This window comes from Misgurnus anguillicaudatus, chromosome 7 (assembly GCF_027580225.2).
Source record: "Misgurnus anguillicaudatus chromosome 7, ASM2758022v2, whole genome shotgun sequence".
NCBI classification, from domain to species: domain Eukaryota; kingdom Metazoa; phylum Chordata; class Actinopteri; order Cypriniformes; family Cobitidae; genus Misgurnus; species Misgurnus anguillicaudatus.
In genome coordinates this window covers 36,589,448-36,607,382 of record NC_073343.2, presented here as the reverse complement: position 1 = coordinate 36,607,382, position 17,935 = coordinate 36,589,448, and the positions used below count along the sequence as shown (strand labels likewise).

Sequence of the window (17,935 nt, the reverse complement as noted above, 5' to 3'; positions counted from 1 at the left end):
ACTCGTTCTTTTATTCAAGGACTTAAAAACGCGCGTAAATAAGGCCATTGTTGTTGTTATCTCCTCCGTTGTTTTTGAATGCAGTTTCATTCTCCAAACGATGCATTGGCTGGCTGCACTCGCGTGACTCGCGTAGCTTACGTGAAACAGCGCGGCAACCAAAACAAGTTCGAAACTAAGCGCATGCTGTACCCTGATTGGTGGTTTGACGCATCACGTTTGCATCTTAGTTTTTTTGTGCAGCTTTAGTTTGCCCAGTTACGTTTTTTATTCACTGATAAATAAAAAGGAACGACCGATTTTTTAAAATGTAGTGGAGTAAAAAGTAAGATATTTGACTTTAAAATGTAGTAAAGTAAAAGTAAAATTCTCCCAAAATAAAAGTAATTGAGTAAAGTACAGATACGCAAAAAAACTACTTAAGTACAGTAACGAATTACATTTACTTCGTTACTGTCCACCACTGATTGAATCACATTTTCTTCTTCTCGCTCATCTTTCCTTGTTTTTTTGAAAAAGAGTAATATTGTACTTTGCGCGTCAGCTGCCATTGTCACCAAATATTAATGAACTCTCATGCAAATATGACAGCATAGGTTACGCACAACAACACGTGGCATGAGTTAATCCTATCAAGTTTGAAAACAGCTGTCAATCAGACTAAGAAATCAACATTTTCTTATTTTATTTATTTTATTTTAAGCAATTGGAAATCTGAGGGGGCAGACATGTAAATGAGGGGGCCAAGGCCCACCCAGGCCCCCTCGTGGCTACGCCCCTGGTCTATTCAAGTCAAATTTATTTGGCAGTACATTCACAAAGATTCTCTAATTCTGCCAAATTAATTAGATTTTTAAAAAATATGATCACAGGTGACAAAACAGTTGGCAACTCATGAATGTTGAAGGTTTAATGATGATGTTTCAGAAGTTAAATCTGTAGTATAACAGTGTGGATTTAGCATGAAAGGGATGTTGATGGATTTTATAAAATAAATATTATTGTACATTAAATATGTTTCTGACTAAATGCAAAAATAAATCTTGACAATATGAGTTTGGACAGCCATTTTAGACTTTGTGCATGTGAGAGAGATCATGAGAGAGATGTAAAATATTAGATCACCTTTAATATAAAAAAACATTTTGGGGTAGTAACAAAGACATAGATTACATTTTCATGTTAAAACAGTACTTTTTTTAGTCCAGACATAGCTTATTTACCTTGAGAAAATATATATAATTATATATATAAAATCTTAAAATATTGTATTATTTCCTGAAGACATGCACTTCAACTTTAAAAACTTGTACAACATTCAGTGTAAACATCACTATTTGAGATCTCATCAGTGACCGGTTGCATAAACACAGCCGTGAAGTTAAGACTGTGTCTGACCAACTAGCAATTAGTTAGGGCTAATCAGTCTTACTTTTTGGATTCAAATGAGATCTACCTCTTTATGTAACACTTAAAACTGTTATGATCAGTCTTGAAAAGAAAAATGACTAACTTTTAAGACTAGTCTATGCAAGTGGCCATAGCAGATCTTCACAATCAACACTCTTATTGCACAGATTCAATCAACACAATCTCATTCAACACATACAATGCATCAATTTACACAGACTAATGTTTATAGAGACTAATTGTGTAGTAGGTATAAATATAAATGTCTAATATGTCAATTACCTGAAGCTCATAATCAGACTGTATAACTGTGCTTATTTCTCATAAGCAGAATTATATGCACTACTGTGCAAATTTTGCATAGACATGAACCAAGCTGATGAGAAGAAGAGAAACATCTGACAGCTGTTCTTCTGAATTTCACAAACAAACCATTACATGATATGATATAACAATCACTGATACATTGGCTATTGTGTGTTACTTCATACAAAAACTAAATGAAAGCAGCCCTGCTAAACTTATTCAGTTACCTGACAGCACATTCTATGGATGTGATTAAATCAATTCATTTGATCAATGCAAACATACCGTATATAAAATGTAAATATTTGTTAAATATTAATCATAATAATACAGCATTCAGTGCAGCTTAAAACCAATACTCGTTGTTATAGGGATATACGTTTTTGCATTATGTTCTGGCATTCAGTCACAACACAAGCACTGTGGTGATGATGATGATGATGATGTAATGCTTTTGCTCATGCCGGAGAAACCAAGCCAAGAAGTTTTCCTCTGAGTTTTGCTGAGATTGCGTAATGAAGTGGCTTCAGCGCTAAACCGTACGAGCAGTCCATGGATAGATCCTGCGGCGCGTTGCTCTCAAACGAGCACTGATGCAGCAGGATGGAGGAGAACAGAAAGATCTCCACCTTGGCAATTTGCTCTCCAATGCACCTCCTCTTGCCTGTGGAGAAAATCATCACGTTGTTGGTCAAGTCCTTATCCAGATCTCCGTTCTCATCCAAGAACCTGGACGGGTTGAAGATGTGAGGGTCTCGCCACTTCTGAGGGTCGTGGTTGACAGACCACTGATTGATGAACACCACGGTGTCTTTGGGGATGCGAAGACCCTCGATGGTCACGTCTGAGGTGGTCGAGTGGGGTATGGTGACCGGCACGAAGCTGGTGTAGCGCATGGTTTCGTAGATGAACGCGTCCAGGTAAGCCAGTTCGCTCTTGTCTTCTATCGAGGGGAGTCTGTCACGACCCACCACTTTATCGATCTGCTCCTGGAGTTTGCTCTGGATCGACGGAAATTTGACCAGCAGCAGGAGAATCCACTGCATTGCCGTGGAGACGGTGTCCTGTCCCGCTCCGATGAGATCCGTGACCGTTCCCTCCACGTAGTCTTTGCTCAGCGTTGACGCGCCGTCTTTGCCGTGCTCGATCACGCCGATGATGGCGTCGCTGATGTCCCGGGTCACGCACGGGTCGTATGTGTCACGGTGCTGCACGACCTTGTCCTTGACGTACGCGAAAAACTCCTCGTTGAGCATCTTAAAGTTCTGGTAGACGCTGCGCACCGGGTTGGGGAAGGACTGTAGCCACGGCATGACGTCAACCAGGCTACCTGCGCCCACCGTCTCTCCGAACTTATCCACGCGACTTAGCAGCGTCCGGAACTCGGGGTCGTCGTGTCCGTAGCGCTTCCCGAAGCAGAGCGCGCAAAGGACGTTCGCGGCGGCGACCGTCAGCTCGTGAGAAGGGTTGAAATAGCGCCCGTCCGCGCTGAGCCTGAGGAACATCTGAACCAGGTCCGTGGCTTCCCCAGTCACGTGCTGCTCGAAGTTTTTTTTGGTTTTGCTGTTGGCCGACGAGAACGCTCTCAGCGTGGACTGCGCGACTTTCCGGTGCATCTTCCAGCGTTTACTGTAATTACTGAACGCCATGCTTCGTCCACCTGATATAAACTGAAACGACACGAAGTTCGGTCGCCCGGCGAACTCCGCGCCCTGCTGCACGAGCGCCTGCCGTATGGCCGCGTCCCCGTTCAGCACCACGATGTCGCTGCAGCCCAGTCGGATCTGGAAGACGTTGCCGTACTTCTTTGCCAACTTGGAGAAGGTGATGTGTGGCATCTGACCCAGCTGCATGGCGTTGCCCACCACGGGCCAGGCGAACGGTCCAGGCAGCCTCCTCTTGAACGTCAGGTTTCTCATCCACAGCCACGCCTCCATGAGGAAGAGGATGATGAATGATGCTATCAGAGCCGGCTGGACCTGACCGCTCCACTCCTTCGTGATGCTGCTGCTCGCCTGGAGTCCAAACTCAGCGTCCGTCAGAGACATTCTCATCAATTCTTGCAAGATTATAAACGCCAACTAATGCTTAGATGAAGCTTTTAAAAGCCAAACAGAGAAAAACACAAAACCTGTTCAGAGGGATCATCTAATATTCCCCTGGCAAAAATCACAATGCAACTTCTTCCATCTCACATGGAGCATCAGCTTGTAAAGATCATGAAGAGGACACAGTTTAAAGTTTCCAGTTTTAAGCTCACATGCGTCTCTGAGCTGGTTTGTTTCTTCAGTGTCTTTTATATATGTTTGTAACACGGGGGGCCGGACCCGAGATAAATCACTCCTCCCATTGAGAGATCGCAGCCGAACCTGCAGCCGAACGCAGAGATCCAGCAGCGCAACTTCTGTTTTAAGATAGACACAAACCTTACCTGCCGTGAGAATTACGCGTAAAATCGTTGCGTACGCGCTCGGGCTATGTCATGTTACTGTGCAAAACTTTGCGCTTTAATGCCCATATGAGTATATGCGACTATCAATTGTTATTCGTATCGTGCGATTCATCTGCGCGGGAGCGTCGGTGGTTCTGTTGGACGAGTGCGCGCTTTTTCTCTGCGCGGAGAAATAACTGCAAACGTCTGTTCAGTAAGCGTTATGAAACTCTTATAATAAGCGTGATGCAAGAAATCATCCAAGAGCACAAACTTGTTTTTTAACAGACAGGCGCCCTGTTTCACAGACACTGGACTTTATTTAATTTATATCATTGGTTACAACATGCATTTTATGATGCATATCTGCATCTATACATCATTTATTCGTCAACCATAGCGTATTTATTAATGCTGTTTCCAAGTATAAGCAGTTAATTTTTGCACATGTCAGCATTCCTACAACAGATAGGGAATTCACATATATTTTGTGAATTAACATTCAGTATATGTAGATGTTACATACCGTTCTGTGGTCTCTAGTCTCATCAAAAAAACGTGCCAAGGTCTCTATATTCTTCCCACACAGATTCAAGATAATTCTTCACATGTGTATTTTGGGGGGCATTGAGAGATTTCTTAATTGCAAGCATGCTTTCCTATATAATGTCAAATACACGATTACAGAAACTTTATTCTGCTGGATAGATCATTAAAACTTGCATGTCATGTGTTATAGAAAATATTCATAGCTCATGTAATGCATTAATTTAGCATTTGTTTTGTGACCTGCTGCATAAAGTTACATATTGTGAGAAGCGCTGGAACTATTATATTTTTGCCAAAGCTACTTTAGAAGACGATGTGTAATGTATCAAAACGCATGAATGAATCTCATGATCACTGATTAGGCCTACTGCACATTACCCTACATTAGATAAATATTCCTTAATGCATGCATTAGATGTAAACATGTAAGGGTGAATTTTAAACTTTTCAATTTCTCACATCTGATTTACTTTCTGTTAATGAAGCCAAATATGTTAACTGCAGTAACCTTCGTAAATTTGTTCTGGAAACAAAACTCCATAAACTTAAACGTACTTTAAACAGCAACTCACAAAGGATTTTTAGAAATGTATTTAAAAGTAAATATGCATTAATCTTTGTCAGTCAGGAGCAGTGAGTGATTTTCTCTTCTTCTTTTATTATTTAATTAACTTTAATGACTTCAACAGGCATTCAACTGTTTAAGACATTCATTAACCAATTGTTTACTATGACAATCACTAAGACAGCTATTTTGGCATATGAGCATTTGTCCGTTTAAGCCAAAAAGACCTGAACTCGTTAAAGCTATAGCTGTGCACGCGCGCTGCCGATGGTTGATGCGCGGCGCGTTTTCAAGTTCAAGGTGGCAATCCAGTCCAAATAATAATCATACAGTAGCTTATAAACATCATTTCAAAAAAAAAGACACAGCGTTGGATGGAAAATCACTGCAAACAGAAAAAGAAAGGACATTCCTAGACTTTATTAAGTCCACAGAAAGACATATAGGTACTATACACACTTCCAGTACTTAATTTAGCTGACGCTTTTATCCACATTATTAATTTAGCTATACACTAAAATCGTGTAGTATTAGCAATATTATGTGCAAAATAAACGCGTCATAGTGCCACCCCTCTGTCTCCTCCACTGATCTGAGTTTTATGCACTACACTAAAAAGTCTCAAAACATCTTACTTTAAAATGTATATAATGTAAATATAAGATGGATATTTTATTTATATGATCGTGTTCGCGTGTTCTTGCACATATTTACTGTGATCTATATTAACAATAAAGGGTTAAATCTCTGAAATCTCAGTAGTACTGATTCAATTATGATATAAGCTGTAGAAGTAAATGTTCCTGATGTAAAAGGATTCTGGTTTCTCACAGGCAGGCAGGCAGGCAGTATGTCAGGATCCAGGTTTCCTCAGCAGGAGGAGTTTATTTGTGCAGGGATCTAATGACTCTAATAGCAGCACTGTAGTGTTTCCAGACCTCTACAGACAGTAGCATTGATTTCTTGATGATAGCTTGACTTTTTTCTGTGTGTTATCCAATGAGATTCTCCGTGAGGAGAGAAAAGAAATGCAGCCAAATATAATCAGTTTCAGTCTGCTTTGAATTGACTGTATGGGTCTCTGGTGTGTTTGATCACCAGGAGATAATTTTTTTTCTTATCTTCAGAAACGAGATTCTGTTTATATATAAAATGATTTTCACAATAATTAAGTTAAAGTCGTACTTTCTCTTTATCGATAATACGGCGTAATCGTAAACCAGATTTGTTTTTATGTTTTGGTGAGGAGCAAAACATTTTTCTGGCACTAATAGATCATAAGACCTAACCTGTTTTTTATACTATAAAGCCCTTTGGACTGGCTATATGAAGGTTAATATCGAGTAGAAATTGTTTAAGATCTTACTAATAAAATGTGAATTCATGGGCATTAAAAGCTCACGAGAAGATTTTGTTTTACTTAATAATAAATCACTGCAACATAAAGCAGGCCTTTTACGCAATATTTCCAATTTAATATGCCATAATCTTTTTTTTTATTAAAAAATCAAAAATCTTGGATTGATGCAAAAACTAGCGTGCAAGTGTTATTTTGAAGACACATTTTTTTTTAGCTTAAAAATGGTGTAATGACATTATTTACTACACATGTGATGTGATATACTGAATGTCATGATTATATATCTCCCCTGTGCACACACACACACATGCACACTAATAAGAGCCAGCTTTGCGGTGAGCTGGTGTGTGTGTGTGTGTGTGTCTTTGCGTGAGGTTGGCGTGTTTGCCTGCGATTATTCTCTTTAACCTGGCTGTGAAAGGCTGGCCGTGACCCCAGGCCGACTCTGAGGGGGGGACGGGGGTGTCGGGTGAGGAAGGTCAAAGTCTTGGCAGCCGCAGTGGACAGGGGCCTATCCCGGTCTGGAGCTAATCACTGTTTACTACACTCATTTCCACTTTTCAGTGAGCTACTGTCACGCACGGCCCCGGGAGGGTGGAGGGGTCCGGCGGGTTGTTTAGGAGCCAATGGAAAAGAATGAGCTGAAACGAACAGTAAGAGTGTGAATATTGATCAGACACCAGCAATGAACCAGAATATAAAACATCTGCGGTGCCAGCTACGACTTACACTATTAAATGCACATACGGAAATAAAATCTATAATCTCTCTCTCGCTGCAGGACACAAACTAAGTGTTCTTGACTCATCGATGCCATCTTGACCAAGTTAAGAGAAGATGGAGTTTATTAAAATTGCTGATGCTGATTCAGGTGTGATGAAATGGTTTGTCTTAGGGATTGCTTTGTGGTTGTTATGGTGTTTAAAAATATAACATGATGATCATTTAAGCACAAATGCAGGGTTTATTTTTACTGCTGTATGAACAACAGCAGTGATTTCTAATTTTACAAGCACTACTAAGTGTACGAGGCCAATATTCAGTACGGATGACATATTTTTGATATGCATGAACATTTTGTTCTTATTATACAAATCTTTTCTCATGATTCCAAAACACAAGTTATCTATAACTCAATCGGGTAACTTTATTGAATTATTGAGGTCAGGACTAAACCAGAGAAAGTTGCCTGAAGGAAGAATTGTGCACAAAGATTTTACTGACCAACTGCAATTGGCCAGGTACCTTAAACCATCATCTCTACTTACTGTGACCTCTGCTTAATTGACTTAAGGTCCAAGAGCCAATCAGAATGCAGAAGCGAGTATGTCCTCCAATCAGTAGTGAGCAGATGGACATGATCAGTTACTATAACATGATACCACAGTGATAGAGTCAACCAATAAAGTGACATCATCATATTTAACACAGACAAATCTGATGATCCGTCATGTTATAATCGTAATCAGACCTTTTGTGCAAAGTCAATTCATTCTTTATTAAAACACTTCTTTACATTTTGTTAAAAATCCCCAAACGTTTTATTTCTTAATGTTGAATTCCACATTTTAACGCCTTCCAGACTTTTGCACCTTACAATGAATTTGAGTTTCTTAAAAAGATTGCATTGCACAGCACACCGTCTTCTTTCTTGTCTTGTCATTCAGAGCAGTTTGTTTGTTTGTCCTCAGCAGATAAAACAATGAGGTAACTAAAGCATGTGGTTATTTTTAGGTTGCTGTAACTGAGGTAATATTGACTGATAGATGGGAAATGATATTGAACTTAAGCACATTCAAACTGACTGTAAAATATTAATGAGATTTTTCACATTTCTGTTGAGAATGACTTTTTTTCCTTTATGAGTGAGTCTGTGCGTGCAGCGTGTTGTGGTTTATCCTGCAGAATGAATCTGCGTGAGAGGACGAGTTGCGTGCCACAACGACCTAGCGTGCACAGATCCCGGTCACCGGGCCGACCTCCCCTGGGAGGAGGAGGAGATTAAAATGAGATGGAGAAAGTAAAAAATAGGGCGAGAAATGACTTCCAGATGACCCCAGATGATCTGAGCCGGGTGAGCTCATGTGTATTTGACACACACACGCACACACACACTAATATTTTTTTAAATAATAAAATATTTACAGTAGATTTAACTTTATTCCACCATCACCTCCACAATTTTATGTGTTTGGTTTGTTTGTCTCCACTAAACTTTCATGGTACTCATGTGACTGCTGTATTGTTCATGCTAATGATGATGAATCTGGATGCATTATTATATTTGTGTGTGTGTGTGTTTGTGTGTGTGTGTGTGTGTGTGTGTTTGTGTGCGTGTGTGTTTGTGTGTGTGTGTGTGACAGCCTTTCCTTAATTTTTATTTGTGATGTCCTCTTTCTATTTATAAAAACATTATACAAGTATATTTCTTTTATTTTCTAAAAAGCGAAAAAGTGTTCTGTTAGTCTGTTGTAATAAGAAATAAATGTGTTTAACATACAGGTAAAAGAGTTTAATTTGTGTTCTTTTGTTGTTGGGTTTGTGTTATTATCATGATTGAATCACACATTTACTGCTGACTGACTGGACTTTACTCTTACTTAACTCTGAGTGATTTTCACCTGTATGTGTTTAAGTCTTGGCTCAGTTTGTAATGGTCATGTGACTCTTGCCTTGTTGTGTCTTTTAAGAGGTTTTACTAACAGCTAAAAGGATCGTGTTCATTTATTCCACTGAACCCACTGGGACTGAATCTCCCAGAGAATCATGGGATTTGTGGTTTGATCAGGGACAGTAACTGTGGGTGGTCTTTGCAGTGGATTATATCTTTAATGATGAATATCACACTGATGAACCACATTCATTTACATGTAACCATGTACACATGCAGTAATTAAAGTTCATTATCCACTACAGTATTCCAGCATCACTCTCGCTTAATCCCGGCATCTGAATTTTATTCTGGGATGAAAGTGTGCAGTAAACGTCTGCTTAACCGACCGGCGGTTTGTCTGTTTCAAATCTTGTTTATGGGCTATAAATGTTGTGATCATCAAGTGGCAGTGATGTGGCAGGGACAGTAACAGCTTGTAAGAATGAGAACAGAATTTTCTGTACTGAAGGCTGTACTGAAATGTTTTTTCATCAATGAGATGCAGAATAGCGCGAGTTTCACAAATCTTTTTGGCTCCGACTCTGATTTCCACAAACATTGAGCCGACTTTGACTCCTGCTTCTGTCCTGTTGAGCTGTTTGTAATTCCTGAGGGAGATTGTGACAGATGGTTGAGAAAGTCAGACATTATTATACTGTAATTAAATAACTCTCTGGGACACTTCACATAATGAACCATTTCCTTTAGACAAAAGCTTTCTGCAGCGTTGCCCAACATGTGGTTAAGACTTTGTGTCAGTATCAGCGCTCTCAGTTTCTCCGTCCTCCTGTTCATTGGATCGCTGGGATCATGACATCATTAATATCAGTCCCAAAGTGCTTTGGAATAACGTTTTATTTTCATTTATTATTTGACCAATTTATTGTTTCCACAGACTGTTCAGAAGATGTATAAGCCATTTAGTCTGGTGAATAAATCCTGGGCTCATGGTTTTAATAGATCTGCCTTTACATGCTTCACTTTACTATAAAACGAGGGATTGACTCTTTATTCTGCATTTCAATGAAACACATATAGACATAAGAATGAACTCATCCTTGCACAAGTTAAATGTTTTTACTTTAGTTTTGACTTTAAACCCACTGTTTCAAAAGGAAACCAACATGAGTCAGTGTGATCATTTTAAGGTTAGTTTGATCTGCATACACTGTTAACCCAGATATTCTTTACTCAAAAATGACAAACTTTATCAAATTATAAGAACCGATAAGAACTTTAACTACTTAAATATTTGTTAATTTAAGGTTCATTTAAGGTTTACGTATATTATTGATGTTGTTTTGTTGTAAATGATACATTTGTGAAGTCACTGTTTACATGTTCAGCACATTTTGTGTTCCTCTTCACAGTTCTGACACCCTGTGTAAAAACTAAAATGATTTCTTGCAACAGGTTTCCACGCAATTTTGTAGTAAAGTCAACTAATTTCAGATTGTAAATATAAATAAGAAACATTGAGAAATAAGCTCATGTATTTAGTTGTCATTCAGTAATAACTCTTTACATTCTCTGTCACGTCTGGGATTATTGTATCGTCTATTGCACAGCAACAAAAAAACATCTGCCCAATGCCACCACCATCAATCCCACAATCCACCTCAACATCATAATGCTCATTTGTATTTAAGAATAGCTGCAAACTCCTGTCTAAAAAAGTCACATTGCTGTATTTGTCATCAGTCCTCACTGGTGTTCTTTATTTGTCCAATTTTCCATTTGTCTCTTTCCTGTCTGTGGAAAACTTTCCAGAATAAAAGGTTTGATCTGAATGCTCTGTGCTGCCGGGTCAATGATCGCTCATCCTAAACTCATCCCAGTGTATTAAACATCATGCTCTCGTCTGCTCTCATTCACTTACATGTGGAAAGATCATGAGGTGATGGAGAAAGGTGTGTACATCTTTCCAAAGTCAATGGAACAACTTAAATGTTAGTTTAAATATCACCATTTAAACAGAATTACTTTAAATGTTCACTTAGATGACTTCAGTGTTCCTCAATCTGTTCATCTGAAGTCTCTAAACGGAGGTTTTCTCAACTGATACAAAGCAGTGTTTGTGTTGAAATGAAGTGTGACATTACAGTCTTGATCTCTATACTGTAAGAAAAACTCTTAGTTCCGCTCATTTAGTCCATGACCGCATTCACACGGCACTTTGGTCACAGAAAATTTCTGTAAAATTGTCAGAGAGGCTTTTGTGTGAACACAAACACGTCTTGTAAATGTTCTGGGATTGCTCTCGTAATAGTAGTAACATTGCTGTAGCATTCACAGAAAGCATTTTGTATGAATCAGAGACAGAAAAAATGCCGTAAAGGGCGTGCCGTAGTGGGATGCGTGTGTCATTGCAAAAAGAAGTTATGGTTCAGCTCTTTGACACAGCGATTTAAACACAGATCAACATTCACAATGAGAAATGTTGGCAAACTGGACTGAGATCAGGTAGCTCATCACTATCAGAGATCATTCACCAGCATTACAGAACAGAGCATCACGCGGTCCTTTATAATCTTATCAGAAACCTAAATGCATGCGTGTGGTTTTCTCCAGAGAGAAATTACGGATAAGTAGCAAACTTCAGACACTGTGGAAAAAACCCATTACTTTAAATATGTCACATTTCTTTATGGGATCTTTACAGTATGTGTATAAATGCACGCACATTTCAGGAAATCATTGGCAGTGTGAATGAACCAAAAATCAAACGATCCCAGATACATTTTCAGTGTTATTTCTGAAATCTCTGTGTGAAGAGGGCTCAGATCTGTCCTTTCTTTCTTTCTTTCTTTCTTTCTTTCTTCTTCACACCATTCCAGCATGACTATATTCATGGTGAGAACTGAGTAATGGGATGAAACCGGAGTAAAGAGGACTCTTATGTGACAATCCTGGCTTCAGTTTTCGTTTGCGTGATCATGTTTTACCCGTCTCTCACCTCTTGACCGTTGCTGTACAGCTTCTCTTTGGGTCACTTTCATATAGTTAGGCAACACACTGCTTATTTTGGCCTGTCGCCCGTGTGAAGAGCACACTGTGTTCAGGCAGCGCTGTGAAATGAATTCAAGGCTGCAGAAAGTGAATGTAGGACAGACGGCTGAGAGTTTTCATGTGTGAGTGTTTCAGTTCACAAGAATTAACAAGAACACACACATTAACTGAGATATTCATTCTTTCCAATTTATTTAGTTTTTTTTCCAAAACTGTCTAATGATGTTTTTGTTCTCAGTCATAAAACATAGTGCTGTGGCAAGCACTGATTTTTACCTCGGTTAAACAACAGGCAAATTATTTATTACTTTTATAATACACTTGAGTTCAGCGTTCACAATTCCAGATGAATTTGCACTTAACTCTAAAAAATATTTTTTAAATTATTAAAGTAATTAAAATTACTTTAAAAACTTTAACTTTGCATGGATATTTACCCCCAAATATTTGCATCTGAGATATCAGTATGGTTAAAAATTTTGATTAAAAACTTTACTTTTCAAAATAAGGTTGACATTTGCATTGCCCACCTGCAACAGCAATATGATAAAAGACACAGATGTTTAATAAATAGTTACATTAATTAATAATAATATTAGAAGAAACGCTTCATAATCCTGACTGTAAGCCGTTCATGATTGCTGAACAGTGTAGTTACAGAGATTGTTTGTATTTCACAGAATTTTTCTAAAAAAAATTCACTTTGCAGTGTCATGTGCAGTATTATTTACAATAACATTGTTAGATTAGCCTAACATGCATCATTGTTTTAACATTCAGGGTTGTGCTTCAGTTTTTTACTTCATGCCTTTTTACTGATATTCTTCAAATAAAGAAATGAGTGATGATTGTCTGTTTAACTGTGATGAAGATGTGTTCTGGATAGAAAATGGAAAAGAAAGTCAAATTAAAGTGAATAATTGTCAGTCTTTCATAACCTATAAATCAAATAATTACCGAAGGTCTTTGCCAAGAACTGAAAGAGAAGATTAATTTGATGTACTGTAATGAATGTTAAGTAGTTAGTCGTGAATTGGTCAGTGATTGTCTGAAAACAGCCTCATTTCTAGCAGGACGATGGCTTGGATGGGAATTTGAGTTTGGCTTCTTTGCCTGAATCTCCTCCAGTGGAAAATGAGAAGTATAAATATTGATTACAGGAAGGTCAGTTTGGTGAATAACTTATGCACAAAAGAACTGAACTGGTAAGGCACCGTTTGCACTAAACATCTTGAGATCTTCTCACACTGACGATGAGTTTCATCTTTTCATTTGAGATTTTCCAGTCTTTATATGACATGTCGTAGTTTCTGGAGTTTAGCAGTAATGTCATCATTGTTATTGAAGTGTTTCATCATTTAAACTTCTCTCCACTGTACACAAGAGCATGAATGCACACGTTTGTAATTACATAATTTCAATTACCAGCCACTTTTTATTGTGAAATGTCTGATCAGAGTTACAACAAGAAGCTTTATAGCAGGTCTTAGTGTATAACATATAAATACATGTAAATAAACCTTTTTCATTTGAAGAGAATAGCTTTTGTTATGATTTGTTAAATAGAGAGATTTAACCGATGTTTATGGCTTTATTGTGTTCCTCAGCGCTAATCACGTTTAAATGTAAATGTAGATTTATGTGTGTTGTGTAATTTAATCTTTTAAACTGGACAGACACTGGAAACCAGAAGCGAAGAGTAATAAATCACATGAATTGTGACGCTTTGATGAAATGTCTGGCACTTTAAACAGTGTGTTGTGGATTAACCTTTGACCCCCCACCTTTCTTTACTTCCTCTGAACCGCACGCGAGCGGCTGGATTCAGCAGAACATATATGAGCATACGTGCAGTCCACATGTGCATGTGTCAATCAAAGACTTTTCTGTTTTTATTATAAAGCCACATTAATTAATTCATCACATGGAAGCAAAAAGAGTTCATCAGAATATTTAACACATAATTACAGATTGTTCAGAATTGACTGCATTTATATGCACAAGTTCATTTCTCTATGATCTGTGTATTAAAGGTGCAGAAGAATGCATTGTAATAATCTGTTCAATTGTTCTCTGATATCTACATTGAAGGTTTGTGGCTTTATTAAGTGCAAAAATGATCCAGAGTCAGTTTTACATGTCCATTTACAACCCTAGGATTTCCCTTTCACATGAAATGATCTATTATTACCTTGAAAGGGTCATGAATAATAATGTTGAGCTCTGCTCTGATTGGCTGTTTCTCCTTCAGTAGCTCTGTGTGTGTGTAAACAGATCTTACGTTTGAGTCTGTATCAGATTTTGAGGAATAATTAATTGTTTGGAGATTGTTAATGGACGTTTCTGAGTGGTAAGTTTGTGGTTTTTTTTAGTATGGACCTGCAAAACATAACTGTAACATCAATAGTAGAACTTCAGCCTAAACGCTAGCATATAACATTAAGTAGCATATAGCATTAACTCAGCAGTCACAACTTTGTTTATAACATTGTAACAACATTGTAATTAACGTCACAGTTGGTGTTATGTTGTGATTGGTCTATTTTCCAGCGATCTTTTGCATACATGAGGTTAACATAAGAAGGAGGAAACAATTGTGTTTGAGGCTCTTGATATGTCATTTTGTACACAACTCTTATTAATCATCTATAAATACAGTTTACATTACAGCACCTTTATAAGCGGAGTGACTTTTCAGGTTAGTTTGAAGTGAGCTGTCCCTTTAATTATGCAAATGATCATCCAACAAGAGGAGCTGAAGGGCACGTATGAGTTTATATAATGAGTGAATTAAGAATGTGATGATGTCAGAGTGATTTCGGGCACACAAAGCCATCGGCGAGCACAGATAATGTGGTTTGCCTGATGATGATTTCAATAGAGCCACATTATTGTTTTGCCACGATACCCCGCAGGCCCAGCCGACCACATCCGAAAGACAAACCTACAATACAAATGAGAATTGTTCTTCAAATCTCCCATTCCCAATTCATTTTTCCTCCCAGGAACAAACGGGTGGTCGTATAATGAGAGCTCTGAATACAACAGATGTGTATTAGGACACAGCTGATAAAGAATCCCACGATCTTCCAGAACAGAAAATGCAGGCTTATGTATCGGAAATCTGTGCTTAATTGTGTAAAAGATCAATAAAGATGATGGTATATGAGCCAAATGTACAGACATAACACACTGCAGCAGCACAAACTAGAAACAGATCCATAACCCTGATGATACAGAAACACTACACACACAGACACAGACAGAAATAAATACTCTATTATATACTGTGTGTGTGTGCGCATGTGTTTTAAAAGTTTACTTTGGTTGGTATCCTCATATCATGGATATCCTCAGATGTATCTTCTGTCGTGAGAAGAACAGCAGGAGATCACAGAGGTCTGAAGACTTTAACAGGTTCCTACACAAACCCCCCGCTGATCTCACATCAGGAAACTCAAGTGATGATGAAGACTGACGAAGAACGAATGTGAGGATCATCAGATCTTCTGACTGTGTAAAGCTCTGACCTTTCACCCCAATGCATCTCTTTTATCTTGAGGTGGACTGGTGCACAGACAGACAGACAGAACGACTGGTTAGTTAGGTGCTTGGTCATCTTCATTTCTGCAGTGCTTCTGTAAAGTATTAGATTTTAGATGAGTGTCCCTGTAGGTCAGAATGTTAAACAATGTGTTAGTGATGCAAAGGTTAGTGTCTGTGATTTAAACAAACTTCTGATGCTTAGTGTTTAACTTTAGTAGGGATATATCATTGTGCCTGTGCTGCAGAAATGTACGAATCAACCCCCAGATCATGCATTTGTTAAAGAGCGTGTGATATTACTTTTCTACATGCAATAAAATCAGCGTTGTGTCTTCTTCAGATACATTAATGTTATATATTTAATATAAATGTCTATATGCATTGCAAGTCATTTTCTCTTTCATGAAAGAAGGATGAAATGGACTCTACTACTGGTCACCAGCATTGAAATAGTGTTGGGCCGTCCAGACCACAGATTCAAGGCATTGCTGCATACACAGATAGACATCTATGGCCCTGTCCCAAATGGCACACTCTGGACTTGTGGTCCTCCTCAGAGTCCACACTTTGATGACATCATGCAGTGCAGACTTTAGGGACCCTTGATGCGAGTCCACGTGGTTGCACCGGAGTCTTATTTTGGGACAGACGTCAGAAATAGGTAGAGAAGTTGCCCGTCAGTGTGAACTCCTCCCTTCCGTCGTCTGATTGGTCTGATTGCTCTTTCGCAAGGACTTCTGGGTTGGTAAAGTGCGCGAAGGCTGCTGCAGTGCGGACTTCACTGAAGACCGCATCAAGGGGGCAAAGGAGGCGCTGATGAGCACACTTTAAAGTGTAAAAATGACAGATGGGACACCCTACGGACTCGTAGACTAAGCGAGCATGCGCAATTAAAGGCCACAAGACCGAAAGTACACATAAAGTGCGCCATTTGGGACAGGGCCATCCACTGATCTGATCTGCCTGCCTGTTTCCCTTTGTTTTCTCCAGTCATCTCCATAGGAACTCCATTTCCCATAATCCTCCATGCTCCCTCACCTGTCGTCATCATCACCTGCTAGTCATCACCCTCACAATGCTGTTCCCGTAATCTTTCTTTGGGCACATAACTAACACAAGAATTTATTTGAATAATGAACATAAATAATAAAATGTTTAACAAGAGAAGGTCATAAATGATAAATGATCATGATGTGAAAAATCACATTTCAATTACGATTACAAACTGCTTTAGTCATCTAGACTCATTTACTGATTAGATCGAACTGTGAATCTTCAGCGATCTCTTCAGGCACACTGCAAAGTATTTATACTTAGTATTTTTGTCTTGTTTTCAGTACAAATATCTAAAAATTCTTAAATGAAGATGCATTTTCTTGATGAGCAAAATGACAAAAAAATAAGTCTAGTTTATAGATACAATTTAAGTGAATTTGTTCATAAAACAAGCCAAAACATCTGCCAGTGGTGTAAGAAAAAAATCTTTAACTTTTATCTTAAACACCTAATTCAAGAAAAGTTGCTAAAATGTTTCTTTCAATATTTCCAGTAAATATATTGTTTTTTTAGACTGCACAGTTGATTTAAGGCTATTTTAGTTTCAGACTATAATGCACGTTTGATCAGTCTGAAAAACTATATTAAAATATATTAGTGTCATTGTTTTGTCTCATGATGCATGTAATGTTTTTTTGTAAGGTAAACTATTTAAATGTCCTAACATAACTAGTGCCTTATCCTGGCTAAATCTAAAGCCTGTCCGGAAAACTTCCTTCAAAACTTTTATTAAAAGTTTTCAGATTTTTTTTAGTATTGCATTTTTGTAGAAAAGCTGCAGACTGTTTGCTTTAATAGTCTTTTGTTTTATAGTCAGACATGTCGTACTGTTAACTGAAAGAAGAAATCCTGTATGGCAGTCATTTCTTCAGCTTGTGGTTTGGCACTGAGAATTTTCAGACTGTTCATCATCTGTACATAAACAAACATTTGTCATTCTGTGTGTGTATCCCTCATGTTTAATGTCCAGCTCTGACTCCTGCATCACTGCCTGTTGCTCAACAGACGCATCACGGACAATGACTTTCCCGCAGATTTCCTCATCCTATT

The 17,935-nt window shown here is 38.3% G+C and overlaps 1 protein-coding gene across 1 annotated transcript; it reads right to left on the bottom strand.

Moving 5' to 3' along the window:
- Window positions 1-674: 674 nt before the first annotated feature.
- Window positions 675-3,998, bottom strand: LOC129417645 (cytochrome P450 1B1). Its single transcript, XM_055172465.2, has one exon. The coding sequence runs from the start codon at window positions 3,768-3,770 to the stop codon at window positions 2,175-2,177; it is 1,596 nt and encodes a 531-aa protein (XP_055028440.2). The 5' UTR covers window positions 3,771-3,998; the 3' UTR covers window positions 675-2,174.
- Window positions 3,999-17,935: the final 13,937 nt, after the last annotated feature.

Bases quoted from the DNA above. Each gene is read 5' to 3' on its own strand.
- LOC129417645 (XM_055172465.2), bottom strand. From the start codon at position 3,770: ATGAGAATGTCTCTGACGGACGCTGAGTTTGGACTCCAGGCGAGCAGC.